Source organism: Pantherophis guttatus, chromosome 2 (genome assembly GCF_059756535.1).
Source record: "Pantherophis guttatus breed Tessera chromosome 2, ASM5975653v1, whole genome shotgun sequence".
NCBI classification, from domain to species: Eukaryota; Metazoa; Chordata; class Lepidosauria; order Squamata; family Colubridae; genus Pantherophis; species Pantherophis guttatus.
Window position 1 is genome coordinate 223,862,513 of NC_142064.1, and position 12,241 is coordinate 223,874,753.

General features: G+C 38.6%; 2 protein-coding genes across 6 annotated transcripts in view; one reads left to right on the top strand and one right to left on the bottom strand.

The window, feature by feature from the left end:
* ABTB1 (ankyrin repeat and BTB domain containing 1) overlaps positions 1–10,313 on the bottom strand; it is a 30,766-nt gene extending 20,453 nt beyond the window's left edge. The window contains exons 1-5 of one of the 5 annotated variants that reach the window (XM_087887878.1): positions 10,098–10,313; positions 5,989–6,051; positions 3,274–3,329; positions 1,905–2,049; positions 989–1,148 (exon numbers count right to left, since the gene is read on the bottom strand). In XM_087887878.1, the coding sequence (XP_087744004.1) occupies positions 989–1,148; positions 1,905–1,939 (195 nt within the window). In that variant the 5' untranslated portion in view covers positions 1,940–2,049; positions 3,274–3,329; positions 5,989–6,051; positions 10,098–10,313. Of the gene's footprint in view, positions 1–988; positions 1,149–1,904; positions 2,050–3,273; positions 3,330–5,920; positions 6,052–9,230; positions 9,910–10,097 lie in introns of those variants that run through there. The other 4 variants (XM_034431520.3, XM_087887877.1, XM_034431524.3 and 1 more) reach the window with 4 other exon arrangements.
* Positions 9,935–11,796, top strand: FERRY3 (FERRY endosomal RAB5 effector complex subunit 3). The gene has a single exon (XM_087887876.1). The coding sequence runs from the start codon at positions 10,042–10,044 to the stop codon at positions 11,665–11,667; it is 1,626 nt and encodes a 541-aa protein (XP_087744002.1). The 5' UTR covers positions 9,935–10,041; the 3' UTR covers positions 11,668–11,796.
* Positions 11,797–12,241: the final 445 nt, after the last annotated feature.

Sequence of the window (12,241 nt, forward strand, 5' to 3'; positions counted from 1 at the left end):
GCTTATACAAAGCTCTGCATGGCATAGGGCCTAGCAATTTGAGGGACCATATGCGTCCTCTGGGGTCCACTCACCCTGAAAACTCTGACAGTTGGCTTGCTTCAGATTCCATTAATTAGGCAAGGTCATCTATGGGGAACCTAAAAAGTAGGATTACTCTGTTGCTGGGTCTGCCTGTTAAAACAGCTCCCTCCCACATCACTCCAGAAATCCACATGGCTCCCACTTTGTCCATATTCAAGCATTTTTTAAATTTCCCGCAGGCTTGAGTTAAGATGAATGGATCGGCCTCTTTGAGGGGAATGTTTAAGGATAGCTTTGCTCTACCAGGTGGCCACTGTTTTATGAATATTGTTTCTTTTTACAGACTTTTTCACTTTCTGAATCTGATCAGAGCCACTGGGAGTTGACTGGCCAAAAAAAATAAGCAAACAAGTTTAAAACTTCCCCTCAGTACTTAAATTTTAATGGCAAGAAGTCATCTATTTACAAATTACATAATCAGTTGGGTCAGATTTAGGACCCAACTGGGACAGGGTGGCAGAAGCAGACTCCTTATCCTGATGCTTTTGCCATCTTAAGACACATTAAGCGTCCAGGTAACATTTGATGGAAGGCTGAATGTTTTGCATGAAAAATGAGTTTGGAAACTGAACTGAATTTCCCATAATTCTAATAAAAAGTGTTTTATGTGATCTAGACTGCTCATGAGAGTTCATCTTTCTGATCTCATTTTCATTTTAAAATACTAAAGAGAAATATAAAACAGAGGCTCAGTTTTCAGTACCTCTTAGTTCTAATTCACCTGCACCGCAGATTAATGTATCTGAAAGTGGAAATGTGTGATACTTCTGTTAGCATGATCTTAATGGTAACTCATAATTCCATCCGTTTGCAATAAAATTTGTTGGAATCTGTTTTTGACAAATGACAAGTAAAGTCTCAAATGTAAAAATATTCAGGAAAAAACAAAGATTGGATTTCTTACCAATGGATGTTTCAGTGCTATGACATTCTTCCCCTTCCACTTGGTCTCAAACATTTCTGCAAAATATGCACTTCGAGCACCCAGTACACATCGATGAGCACAGAAAGACTTCCCATGAACAATAAAAACAATGTCACTGTGGTAACCCTGTTCTAGAAGCCTGCAAGGAGATTGAGAGGGAAAAGTAGTTTCAAGATTAAACAAGAACAGTGTGCAATAATTCAACTTGACATTTCTATGCACTGAGAGGATACATCACCACCTTCCCACCCCCAAAGAAAAAGATTAGAGCTGTAAAATAGCATTATTAATATTGTATTTGATAAATCCTATTTATTTTTCTTATTGTACTGTTGTTACAGTTTTTACTCTGGATGATAAATTCTAAAGATATAACACCAGTCACAACTGTGTGAAGAAAGAACAGTTTTAAACACCATTGTAGTTTTTTTACACACTCCATCTCCTTAACCACTTAAATTCCTGGCAATCAAATCCTGCGCTAATCCTCTCTAAAGGCCTTTAAAGAAGCCATGTCTTTCCCTGGGCTTTCACAGTAAGTGCACAAATCATCTCTTCAGCTCAAAGACATATTTTTCTGAGTCTATGCAGATACTGCGCAAGTCCCTGCAAAGGTATGGCTTCTTTAAAGAGCAAAATACAGCTAGGGAGAAGAACTAAACCCTGCATACTTCTATATAACAGAGTGCCATAACTTAAAATTGTCACTTTTATTGCTATGGGAAGGCATGATAAGAAATAGGCCCATTTGGAATTTTGAAAATAAGTTGACTGTTGTTACAAAAAAAAAGCTGCTTTGGAGTAGGGATACTCAGAAAACATCATCAAACATATATGATGATACAGCCCCTTCTGAAGATAACTCTTTTGCCAACATCAGAATATAGTGCTTTACCGCTGAAGAAATGCATCATAGTAATCCCTCTTCATGCACTTGGCTGTGATCTGCTTATATTCCTTCAACACTCGTCGAATAGCATCATTCAGAGCTCCATATAAGCAACGTTCACCATCAAACGTGTTTGCTTCACATTTTGCACCTGTAGGGAAGATCAGTTTACATAATGTAAGCATGTTCCACATGATATAGCACACTTTTATCAGTAATATTTTTAGAAGGGTCACTGACAGAAACCAAATAACTTCTATAAGGACTTTAGATATCACTGCAATTTTTTAGGTCCAAAGAAAAGCTTATGAAATAGAATTAAATCTCATCCAGTGTCATCCACTTAAAGAGCTCATTTAAGACTATGGAGCAATATTTTAGAGAAAGTACATTTTTTATTGAGCATGAATTATAAAATTATAAAATGAAAACAGAAATCCTGTAGTGGACAAATTTAGGTCCTCAAAATATTAGAATATTACATGAAGCTACTCTATTTAGCTGAAATAATAGAGAAAAATCAATTTCCATACAAACTATAAGATATTTAGAAAAACAATAAAAAATAATTTGATGTTTTCATTACATTGAGTTGAGTATACTATAATAATACTCTCACCTACGTTACATTTCATTTCTAGTTAGCTGGTCTTCATGCAGCTACAGTTAAATTTTTTAATTGTAAAATATCTTATACCTGTATCCCTAATTTTAGAAAAGCAGCAAGTCATCCCAAGAAAATCTTCATGTATTCATGAATGTGCTTTGCGATTTAAAACACAATTTCCTGTTTTGATGTCTGACCTTTATTTTCTCAGGTAAACTTTCCTGTTAGAAGAATTGTATAAAGCTAACTGCATTCCTTTTTAATACATTTTTCTTGCAATCAAATTATTAATAAACAGTGTATTAATTCTCAAGAACATATGGATAAAGACATGGGTGAGCAATGGCTTGGTTTAGATGGATCTCTAAGCTAAACAGCTATTCTTGGTTTTCAGGTTTCTTCTACTATCCACTTCATAGATAACGACAGCTGGCCATTTCAAGCTTGCTTTTGAAGTGAATGTATTTCTGGTGTAAAACTTGGTCCAGTTAGATCTCCCTCTAATCTAATTTACCCTGTTATATGTATCAATATGAAATGGAACAGAAACTATGTTACATAATATGTCACCAAGTACTCTCCAACCTTCTAAAAAAAACCTAGACACATAAACAAAAAGGGGAGAAGACTTTCTTTGGTGTTAGAAACAATTTGAAAGGAACTATAATTTTCATCATAGCAAGATTAACTGACTTTACAGTTCCAGTTCTAGAGGGCATAAAGTGACAACATATATTTATTTCTAGAAGAATATATCAGTCTTCTTACCACTGGCTAGAAGATATTGCACAAGTTCTTCATGTCCACAGAGACAAGCATAATATCTATAAAAGAGAACAGTGAGATCAGGCACTTGAAGATGTTCTAATATCTCCCTCTCAATCTCTGTTGGAGCTAAACATACTGAGATCCTTTAGCCGTTCTTTGTAGGCTTGCTTTTCTGGCCTTTCACTATCCTGGTATCCTTCCTTTGAACTTGTTCCCCTTTTCCTTCTTAAGGACCAGACACAGTAGTCCACGTGAGGTCTGACTAGGGCAAAGTAAAGTGGAACAATCATTTCCTGTGATCTAGACTTTATGTTCTTATTAATGCACCAAGATAGCAACTGTTTTTTTAAGCAGCTGAATCACTGCTGGCTAACCTGTAACCTTCTATCAGGAAGGACACCCAAATCGCTTTTAAATGTACTACAGTCAAGCCAGGTCTCCCCCACCACATTAAGATATTACAGGCATCTTCACTTAACTACTGGACTAAGTTTATAATCAGTTACAACATCCACAGAATGGGCATTTTACAGTCCATAATGCACTCACAGCAAAAGGATGTGCAATGCCTCCTGCAATCACCTGACTGCATGTTGGGCAGGTCAGCTTTATGTCCAATTGTGAATTCCACAGTGATGTGATTTGTTATGTTTTTTTGCTTGTTTTCTGGCCAAACAAAAACCCACTCAAATGAATGGGTTTTCTTTACAACCAGGGCATTTGCTTAATGACCATGGTGGCATTCACTTAAAGACCATGGTGGAAAATTCCTTCTGGTCACATTATTGGAGACTTATGACTCCAATGACTTATGACCCTAATTCCAAGTTCAATTATGGTTGTAAATTTAGAGCTACCTGTTTAATCCTCGCGATAAAGCACTCAAATAGCCAAAAGTGTTGCTGCATTTGCCAGATTATCCCTATATTACCAAGCTTTCAAAGCTTATTTCCATAAAGCTGTTTAATTTGGTTATATGTATATGCAAAGTATTTTAAAATTAAAAAAATTATTCAGTTCCACTACAATGTAGGATGACACCCCCAAGAAAACTCAAGACTAGAATTATGCAAGTGTAGCAAATAAAAAAATATATATCTTGGTTCCTAAGCACTCTCACTAATTGTATCACTGAGCTCACACATCATATTAGATCATAATGTGGCCTATTTGGTATTAGCTTTGCATATTTTAGGACCAAAGTCATATAGTTTATTTAATAACTCATTATGAGAAAAAACATAGCATAACATGATAGTCACACAATGGAAGATAATGTATTATCTGATATTCCCTCAGTTGGAAAGAAAGAACTCATTTCCAATAAACAAACCAAGAATGATCTGCTCCTTTTATGCAAGACTTCCAGAACAAATCACATTAAATAACAAACATTTTAAGCAGCAATTTTCTTATGAGAAAACGCATTCGGCCTTAGATTTAAACATATAGAACTGTGTATACTTAAATCTTGTCTTGGCTCTAGAAAGATAGCCAGGTTACTGCCAGCAAAAGTTTGTGTGAAGAATTCATTCTACAATAAGAGCCCTTTTCCCAATCTCATCTTGAGGAGTCAAAATAAAACAAAGTTTAAGTAAGTTGTCCAGAAATTGCTTAAGCTTTTAAGGCAAAACCACCACTTTGATTTTTTCCTAGATTCAGACTGATAACCAAAACAGGACTGATATAATCACAATTTTCTGAAAGATACTTGGATAAAGTTATTTTTGTCTACCTCATAGACAACAGACATTCTCACCAATCCCACAATGTTGTCTTTCTACCACTAGTAATGCAAAATAAATTTACATAAGCTGTTTCCTCACCACCCTCTAAAAAACTGTTCTCATTTCCCCAATTTTCAAAACCAATCAAACTCACATTCCAATAAATTAATCCTGTGCTAGTGGGTGTTAGTTTTCTCACTGTAGAGACTGCCTGCCACACTTTATGCCTTGTACCATCTAGTTGGCATTACGTGCTGTCATGGACTGTGCTATATCATAAAAGCTCTCAAATGCAACTTTTCTGATATACTGCCCTCCAAGTGTTGTTAAGATACACCACTTCTCAAGGTGGCAATGCTCAGTTTTTCTGTTTGGAATCAAAAGACAGCTGCTTACAGTGTATGTGCTTTGCTTTCTGTGAAGATCTGTAAGAACCATAGGAAGCAACTGGTCAACTTGACAGAGAAAGGAGCACTAGTTTATAGGCACTCTTATTTGGCACATGGCTAACTAGAACCAGACTGAACAATGACTGAAGAAGTTTTCTGCAAACTCCAAACTTACAAATTTGAGGCAGCATGCTAAGAAAATGAGTTCTGCTTCAAAAATAATACAGCTCCAAACATAAATTGAAAAAAAATATGGGAATTACTGTTTCCATGCTACCGGCTAATTCAAATTTTTCTAGCAACTTATTCAAATGGCCATTCTCAAGCAATGATAAAAAAAAAACTCTATTGTTACCCATAATATTTTTGCAAAGGAAGAAAATTATCCAGGTTGACAGAGGGGTAAATACTAGAGTATTCTTCATACATATAACCTGGGAGAGATTACTTAAAAAATACTTATAACAAAAAGCATTTTCTTTTCAAAAAATAGAAAAGATAGAGAAATGCTGCAAAAACTGAAAGAAAGACCTTAGTTTTTCTTAAATCCCAGTGTAAGTTACCAAACAGTATGGGTGTCTCAAGGCCAAAGCACTCACAAAGGGGTACTGTCCCATTTGTCTCGGACATTGATTTCAACATCTCTCTGTTCAAGAAGGTATCTGAAAGACAAACAGACAATTTTAATAACTAAAAAGCTATTCCAACACACTTTATTCATGGGTTGAATTTTCTTTTTATTACAAAAGTATCCCAGCAACGGAGGCCTCTCAAAGCCTCAACCCAAATAAGTGAGAGTCGACCAAAAATATTTTTGCACATTACACTAATCTACTGCTTTCCATTTGTCTGCCTACTACAGATCAAATCTAACTTTCTAATGTGTGTGTGTGTGTGTGTGTGTGTGTGTGTGTGAATTAAATAACAGAAGTTCTTTTATCAAAGATATTATTGATAGGAATACAAATATTGTCCCTTTATATTAGGAGCATGAAGAAATAGAAGCATGCAGCAAAAGCTGCATTTGTTTCCACTTCATTTTCAGGTGCAATTCCAAGTGCTAGTTATCACTTTTGAAATCCTTCATGGCTTGGAGCGTCATTATCACTAAAAATGCTTACTCCAAATAGAATCTGCGTGCAGAAACTAAAAGCTCAGAGTTCCCGTTCACCAGGAATTAAGGCAGAAGGGACTAGAGACAAGCATTTTCTGCAGAAACTCTCCTATTAAGAAATTTTCTATTATCAAATATAGCATTGGTCCTTCATACCTAGAATTTAGGAAATTAGCTCTATCTGAGAGCATTTGGACTGGGAAATGAGGAATGCATATGCCAGAGGTGAATGATAGCACAGCAAGGATATAATGCTATTCATGATTTTTTAAAGATAGCATTCTACTGATATAGACAATATTATTGTACAGACTAATAGGATTGTTATATTGTTTTTCTCCATGCTGCTTGGATTTCCACTGACTGAATAATTTTCCTAGAAACCAGGAGGGTGTGAATTCTAATCCTATTTTAGGCATGAAAGCCAGCAAGGTGACTTTGGGCCAGTCATTCTCTCAGCTTACCTCACAGTGTTATTGTTGTGAGGAAAATAGGAGGAAAGACTATTAGGTATGTTCACCACCTTGAGTTACTTATAAAGTAATAAAGGAGGAATTGAAATCAAATAACTGAAATAAACAAAAAAAAAGCATCTTTTGTTTCTTGAAAAATCCTTTAAGCACTATACTAATTATCAACTGATTTAATCAGATTTAAATGCTGTGAAGTACATAATATAATCACAAACACAGATCCTCTCTTTATAAATTACTAACAATTATTGTTAGCTTGTATTTTGATTATGTTCTGTTATACAGTAATAGCACTGAATTCTACACTAAATTCATCTAGTGAAAAAGCAGCAGATAGTTTCAAATTATCTTCAAATAAATACCATGTAATTTTAGGATGGGACTGTATATTTATAAACTGCTTCAAAACTCATTTCACATATACTGTATCTCTCTACTTTTTACACTAGCTGTGTTAGGCTATCTGAAGTTGTCAGCTGTTTTAGGGATGAAGTAGAGCTGATAAGCAGGAAAACTTTTTTAGAAAGAATGTAAGAACCAGGGGCTCTGCTAGATAGCAGCATTGAGCATAACTTGACTGATGGAAAAACAGAACAAAATGAAACCATAAGGCAGGTTCATTCTACTTAATACTTGGATGGTAAAGCATCAGATAATTCCAAGGCTAGACCAAGAAACAAATTAAACATTCCAGAGGCAATATCAAACTAGTTTCATGTCGTTGCTAAGAAAATTGCAGTGACATATCCATCAAGTCACCAGGAAGTGAACCTAACCAAGAGGATGTTGGATTTCCACCACTATCATGAAACATCTTGAGTAAGAGACTTAATGATACCAAACAGTAGTTGCTTTGGAAGTTAAGTAAATGTGAGCAGGCCAAAAGCATGTTCATCATGACAAAATTAAAACAGCATTCTTTCTATCATTTTTGGGTCCCAAATATTTAATATACTGTAACATACATTTGTCTTACTATCTAACACAGGATTCTAACACATACTTAAAATGATCAAATGTGTGGAGTATGCATACACACTTTGCTGCTGTTGGAAGAGAAAAAATGGAAATGGGAGTGATGAAAGCTAATGAGAATTACCTACGGTATAGTGACTTCCAAAAAGCAAGTGTGAACCAGGCCTTCTTTCATTGAATATTTTAATATATGTAGTGTGATAAGAAAATTTGGTCATCATGAGAAATGGTGTTAATGCTTCTTTTGAACATCTCACTACTGAATGCTACGAAGCCAGATGTGGTGCATACATAACCCATTTCCTCCCAAATGTAGTTCTCAATCTAGGATAGAGGTAGTCCTCAATTTTAGTCATAATTGAGCCCAAAATTTATCTTGCTAAATGAGAAATTTGTTAAGTGAGCTTTGCCCCATTTTACGACTTTTCTTGCCACATTTATTAAATGCAGTTGTTAAATTAGTAACACGGTTAAGTGAATCTGGTTTCCCCATTGGCTCTGCTTGTCAGAAGGGTCGTAAAAGGGGATCACATGACCCAGGGACATTGCAACCGTCATAAATGCGAGTCAGTCGACAAGCGTCTGCATTTTGACCATGTGGGTGCTGCAACAGTCATAAGTGTGAGAAATGAACACAGTGCCGTTGTAACTTTGAACGCTCACTAAATGAACTGTTATAAATCGAGGACTACCTGTACTTAAAACACAGCTTTTATTCTACATTTTCCTCAACCTAGGCAACTTTTCCCTTGCATGCCACATAACAAGGGGCAATAAGCTGACTTTGTATAAAAAAAGAACACCGCTTGGGGGGGTTGAAAGCCCTACTAAACAGGTATATACAAAAGTATGAAGGCTATTGCTTAACGCATTGTAAGCCGCCCTGAGTCTCTGGAAAAGGGCGGCATATAAATCGAACCAATAAATAAATAAATAATAAATAAATTCTCTGCTACCCCTAAAAGGATGGTAAATAAGTAATTAATACTTAGAAGCACTTTCAGTTAAGTGCTTGGAAACACACACACTTGTCCACATTCATAAGGTTGGAAGAGTCTGAAAATGCAAGAGCCACTTTTGAAAAGTTCTTTCTGGCTGGTAAACAAAACGCCCATCGGACTCTCAAGAAACACAAAGCCCGAGAAGCGGGAGTTACACCACCCCATACTACAACCGCCCAGCCGACTTCGTGGGGGGGGGGGTGTCAAGTTATGCCCCAAACGGGCCACCCGCACCTTCTCCACCCAGCGCCCCTTAAAAGCCTCGGCCCAGGCCTCACCGCACGCGACAAACATCGCCCTTCTTGCAGCTGGTGAACAGGTCGTTGGTGTCCATGGCCCGGCGGAAAACGCCGCATTGACCCGGCCTGGAAGGGAGCGAAGGTGGGTTCGGGCAAGTGGGTGGGGGCGGCGGAGGGCGGGCGGGCGAGGCCGCGGTGGGGAACCCGAGCGGGACGGATGTAAACACGACCGACGGGGGCTGAGCCTACCAAGGCCGGCCCTCCCTCTCTCCACCCCGGCTAGCGCGCAGGCCCGCCCCTCTCTCTCTCTCGCCGGTTCGCAGGAGGCTGGACCTGGCGGCGGGAAGGAGCTCCGTCTCTCGCCTCTGCCCCGCTTGAAAGGTGAGCCGGGCCTGAAAGCCTAACCCCCCCCCCCACCCCGTGGCTCAGGACGGTCCCAGCTGCGCTGAGGCGGCAGCGACTCGCCCTCTTCGGACGCTACCGGCTACGGCCTGGTTTCCCCCGGAAGCCTCAGTCACGCCCGGGGGATTTGCATGCCGCCCGTTTTGCGACCCTCGCCCAGAAAACGGCGACGCCGCTCGCTTTATTAAGGCTTGAAGAGACCGCGGGCCGCGAAGCCTCTCTCTCTCCACGCTCCGGAAACCGGCCCCCATTTAAAGGGAGCGAGGGCGCTGCAGAAGCGACCGAGAAGCGGAAGCGCCTGTTGGGGGTTTTTTGGTGTGGCGTTTTTGAAAAGGACGTGAATTGAAAACGCTTTTTCAATTGAATTGAATTCAATTGAAGGCGCTCAGCCCTGGAAAGGAAGAGCCGTTGAGGAAAGGAGGAGGAGGAAAAAAAAAAAAGCCGCAGGATGGAGAGAGAATTTGTGTATGAATTCAAGGCCGGGAACCAGCATTTTGTGCTTACCGTCCCGCTGAAGTTCCCCGTCCAAGAAAACGTTAGTCATTTGCCTAGGCGTCTGATGCTTCTTCATAATTTGCCTTGCTTCGTAGAAAACGGCTTGAAAGAGTCTCTGACTAAATTCATAGAGGAGGAATCCGTGGAAGATTTTGACAGAGAAGCCGAAGCGGCTCTGGAAGCTGTAAAATCTGGTAAAATGGATTTACACCAGCTGGCGAAGGCTTGGGCCCAAGCTTACACTGAGTCAACTTCTGAGCATGCCAGACCAGAAGACCCCAGCTGGGATGAAGATTTTGCAGATGTTTATCATGACTTGATCCACTCTCCTGCCTCTGAAACTCTGTTAAACTTGGAACATAATTATTTTGTTAGCATCTCCGAATTAATAAGCGAGAGGGATGTGGAGCTAAAAAAACTGCGAGAAAGACAACGGGCAGAAATGGATAAGGTGATGCAAGAACTGGGGAAATCATTAACAGATCAAGATGTAAACATGTTGGCAGCTCAGCACTTTGAATCCCAACAGCTACTGGAGAACAAGTGGAGCAGTGAATTGAAACAAACCACAGCAATCCAAAAACAGGAGTATCAAGAATGGGTGGTAAAAGTTCACCAGGATCTGAAAAATCCCAACAGTACTATTGGTGATGAGATCAAAGTCACTCCTAATCAGTGGAGAGAATCTGAAGAAGGAACTGGAAGACTCTTTGAGGACCAGAGGCAATTGGAAGAAAGTTTCACTATCCATTTGGGAGCACAGCTGAAAACCATGCATAATCTGAGACTACTGAGAGCAGATATGCTAGATTTCTGCAAGCACAAGCGCAGTCACCGTAGCGGAGTCAAACTCCACCGTCTTCAAACTGCACTATCACTTTATTCAACTTCCCTTTGTGGTCTAGTCTTGCTTGTGGATAATCGCATCAGTTCATACAGTGGGATCAAGAGGGATTTTGCAACTGTTTGCCAGGAGTGTACAGATTTCCATTTTCCTGGAGTTCAGGAACAGCTTGAAGTTGTTCAGCAAGTTGTACTTTATGCCCGAGCACAACGCAGTAGTAAGGCCAAAAGACTAAATGAGGCAGGAAACAGAAATAGTGGCAATGAAGATAAATCTAAGAATGGGGAACAGAATCAATCAAATATTTTTCCAGGAGAATTTTATATCACCCGACATTCAAATCTCTCTGAAATTCATGTGACTTTTCATCTTTGTGTGGATGACAATGTGAGGTCAGGTAATATTACAGCCCGGGATCCTGCAATCATGGGCCTCCGAAATATCCTTAAAGTGTGCTGTACCCATGACATCACCACAATTAGTATTCCTCTTCTGCTGATACATGATATGTCTGAAGAAATGACAATATCTTGGTGTCTGAAAAGAGCAGAACTTGTATTTAAGTGTGTCAAAGGATTTATGATGGAAATGGCTTCCTGGGATGGTGGGATTTCTCGAACTGTTCAATTCTTGGTACCACAAAGTATTTCTGAAGAAATGTTTTACCAACTGAGTAACATGTTGCCACAGATTTTCCGTGTGTCATCTACGCTAACTCTGACATCCAAACACTGAACTCTCTTCAAAATTCTGCAAAGGATTAATAAAATGTTTCTGGACTTTAATACCAGAAACACTTTGATAACTTGAACATGATTGTTGAAATTCCTAACAGAAGCACCTGCAATATTTAAAAAAAGAAAAGTCGCACTGTACTTTCATGCCTACACAAAGGGAAATGGGTAATGGGTTATTTTTTTTCCTTTTTTTTTTTTGCCATTTTGGGTTCCAGGCCCTCCCTCTGTTAAATGCTGTTCTAAGGTACTTCAAACTCTTAGATAACAAGAACTGTAGTAGAAAAGTGAGAATCTAAATGTCTGTGTATCACTAGAAAGTAGCTGTATGTTGAAAATATAATTATCAAAGGAAAAAACTTGCTTTTTTAAAGATATGGATGTATTCATATAGAAGTTTCCTTACCTGTTTTGTTTTGAGAGTGATACCAGTTTGTTACTTCACAGAATAGAATGTTAATACAGGCAAATACAATGATAACATATGGTAAACAGTTTTTATATTACCAGGTGGGAATTTAGATTATATTTTTTTCTGTAGGGCTATAACTCCTACTTTGAAATATTTGGCTGGA

Coding starts and splice junctions, on each gene's coding strand:
- FERRY3 (XM_087887876.1), top strand. CDS start 10,042: ATGGAGAGAGAATTTGTGTATGAATTCAAGGCCGGGAACCAGCATTTT.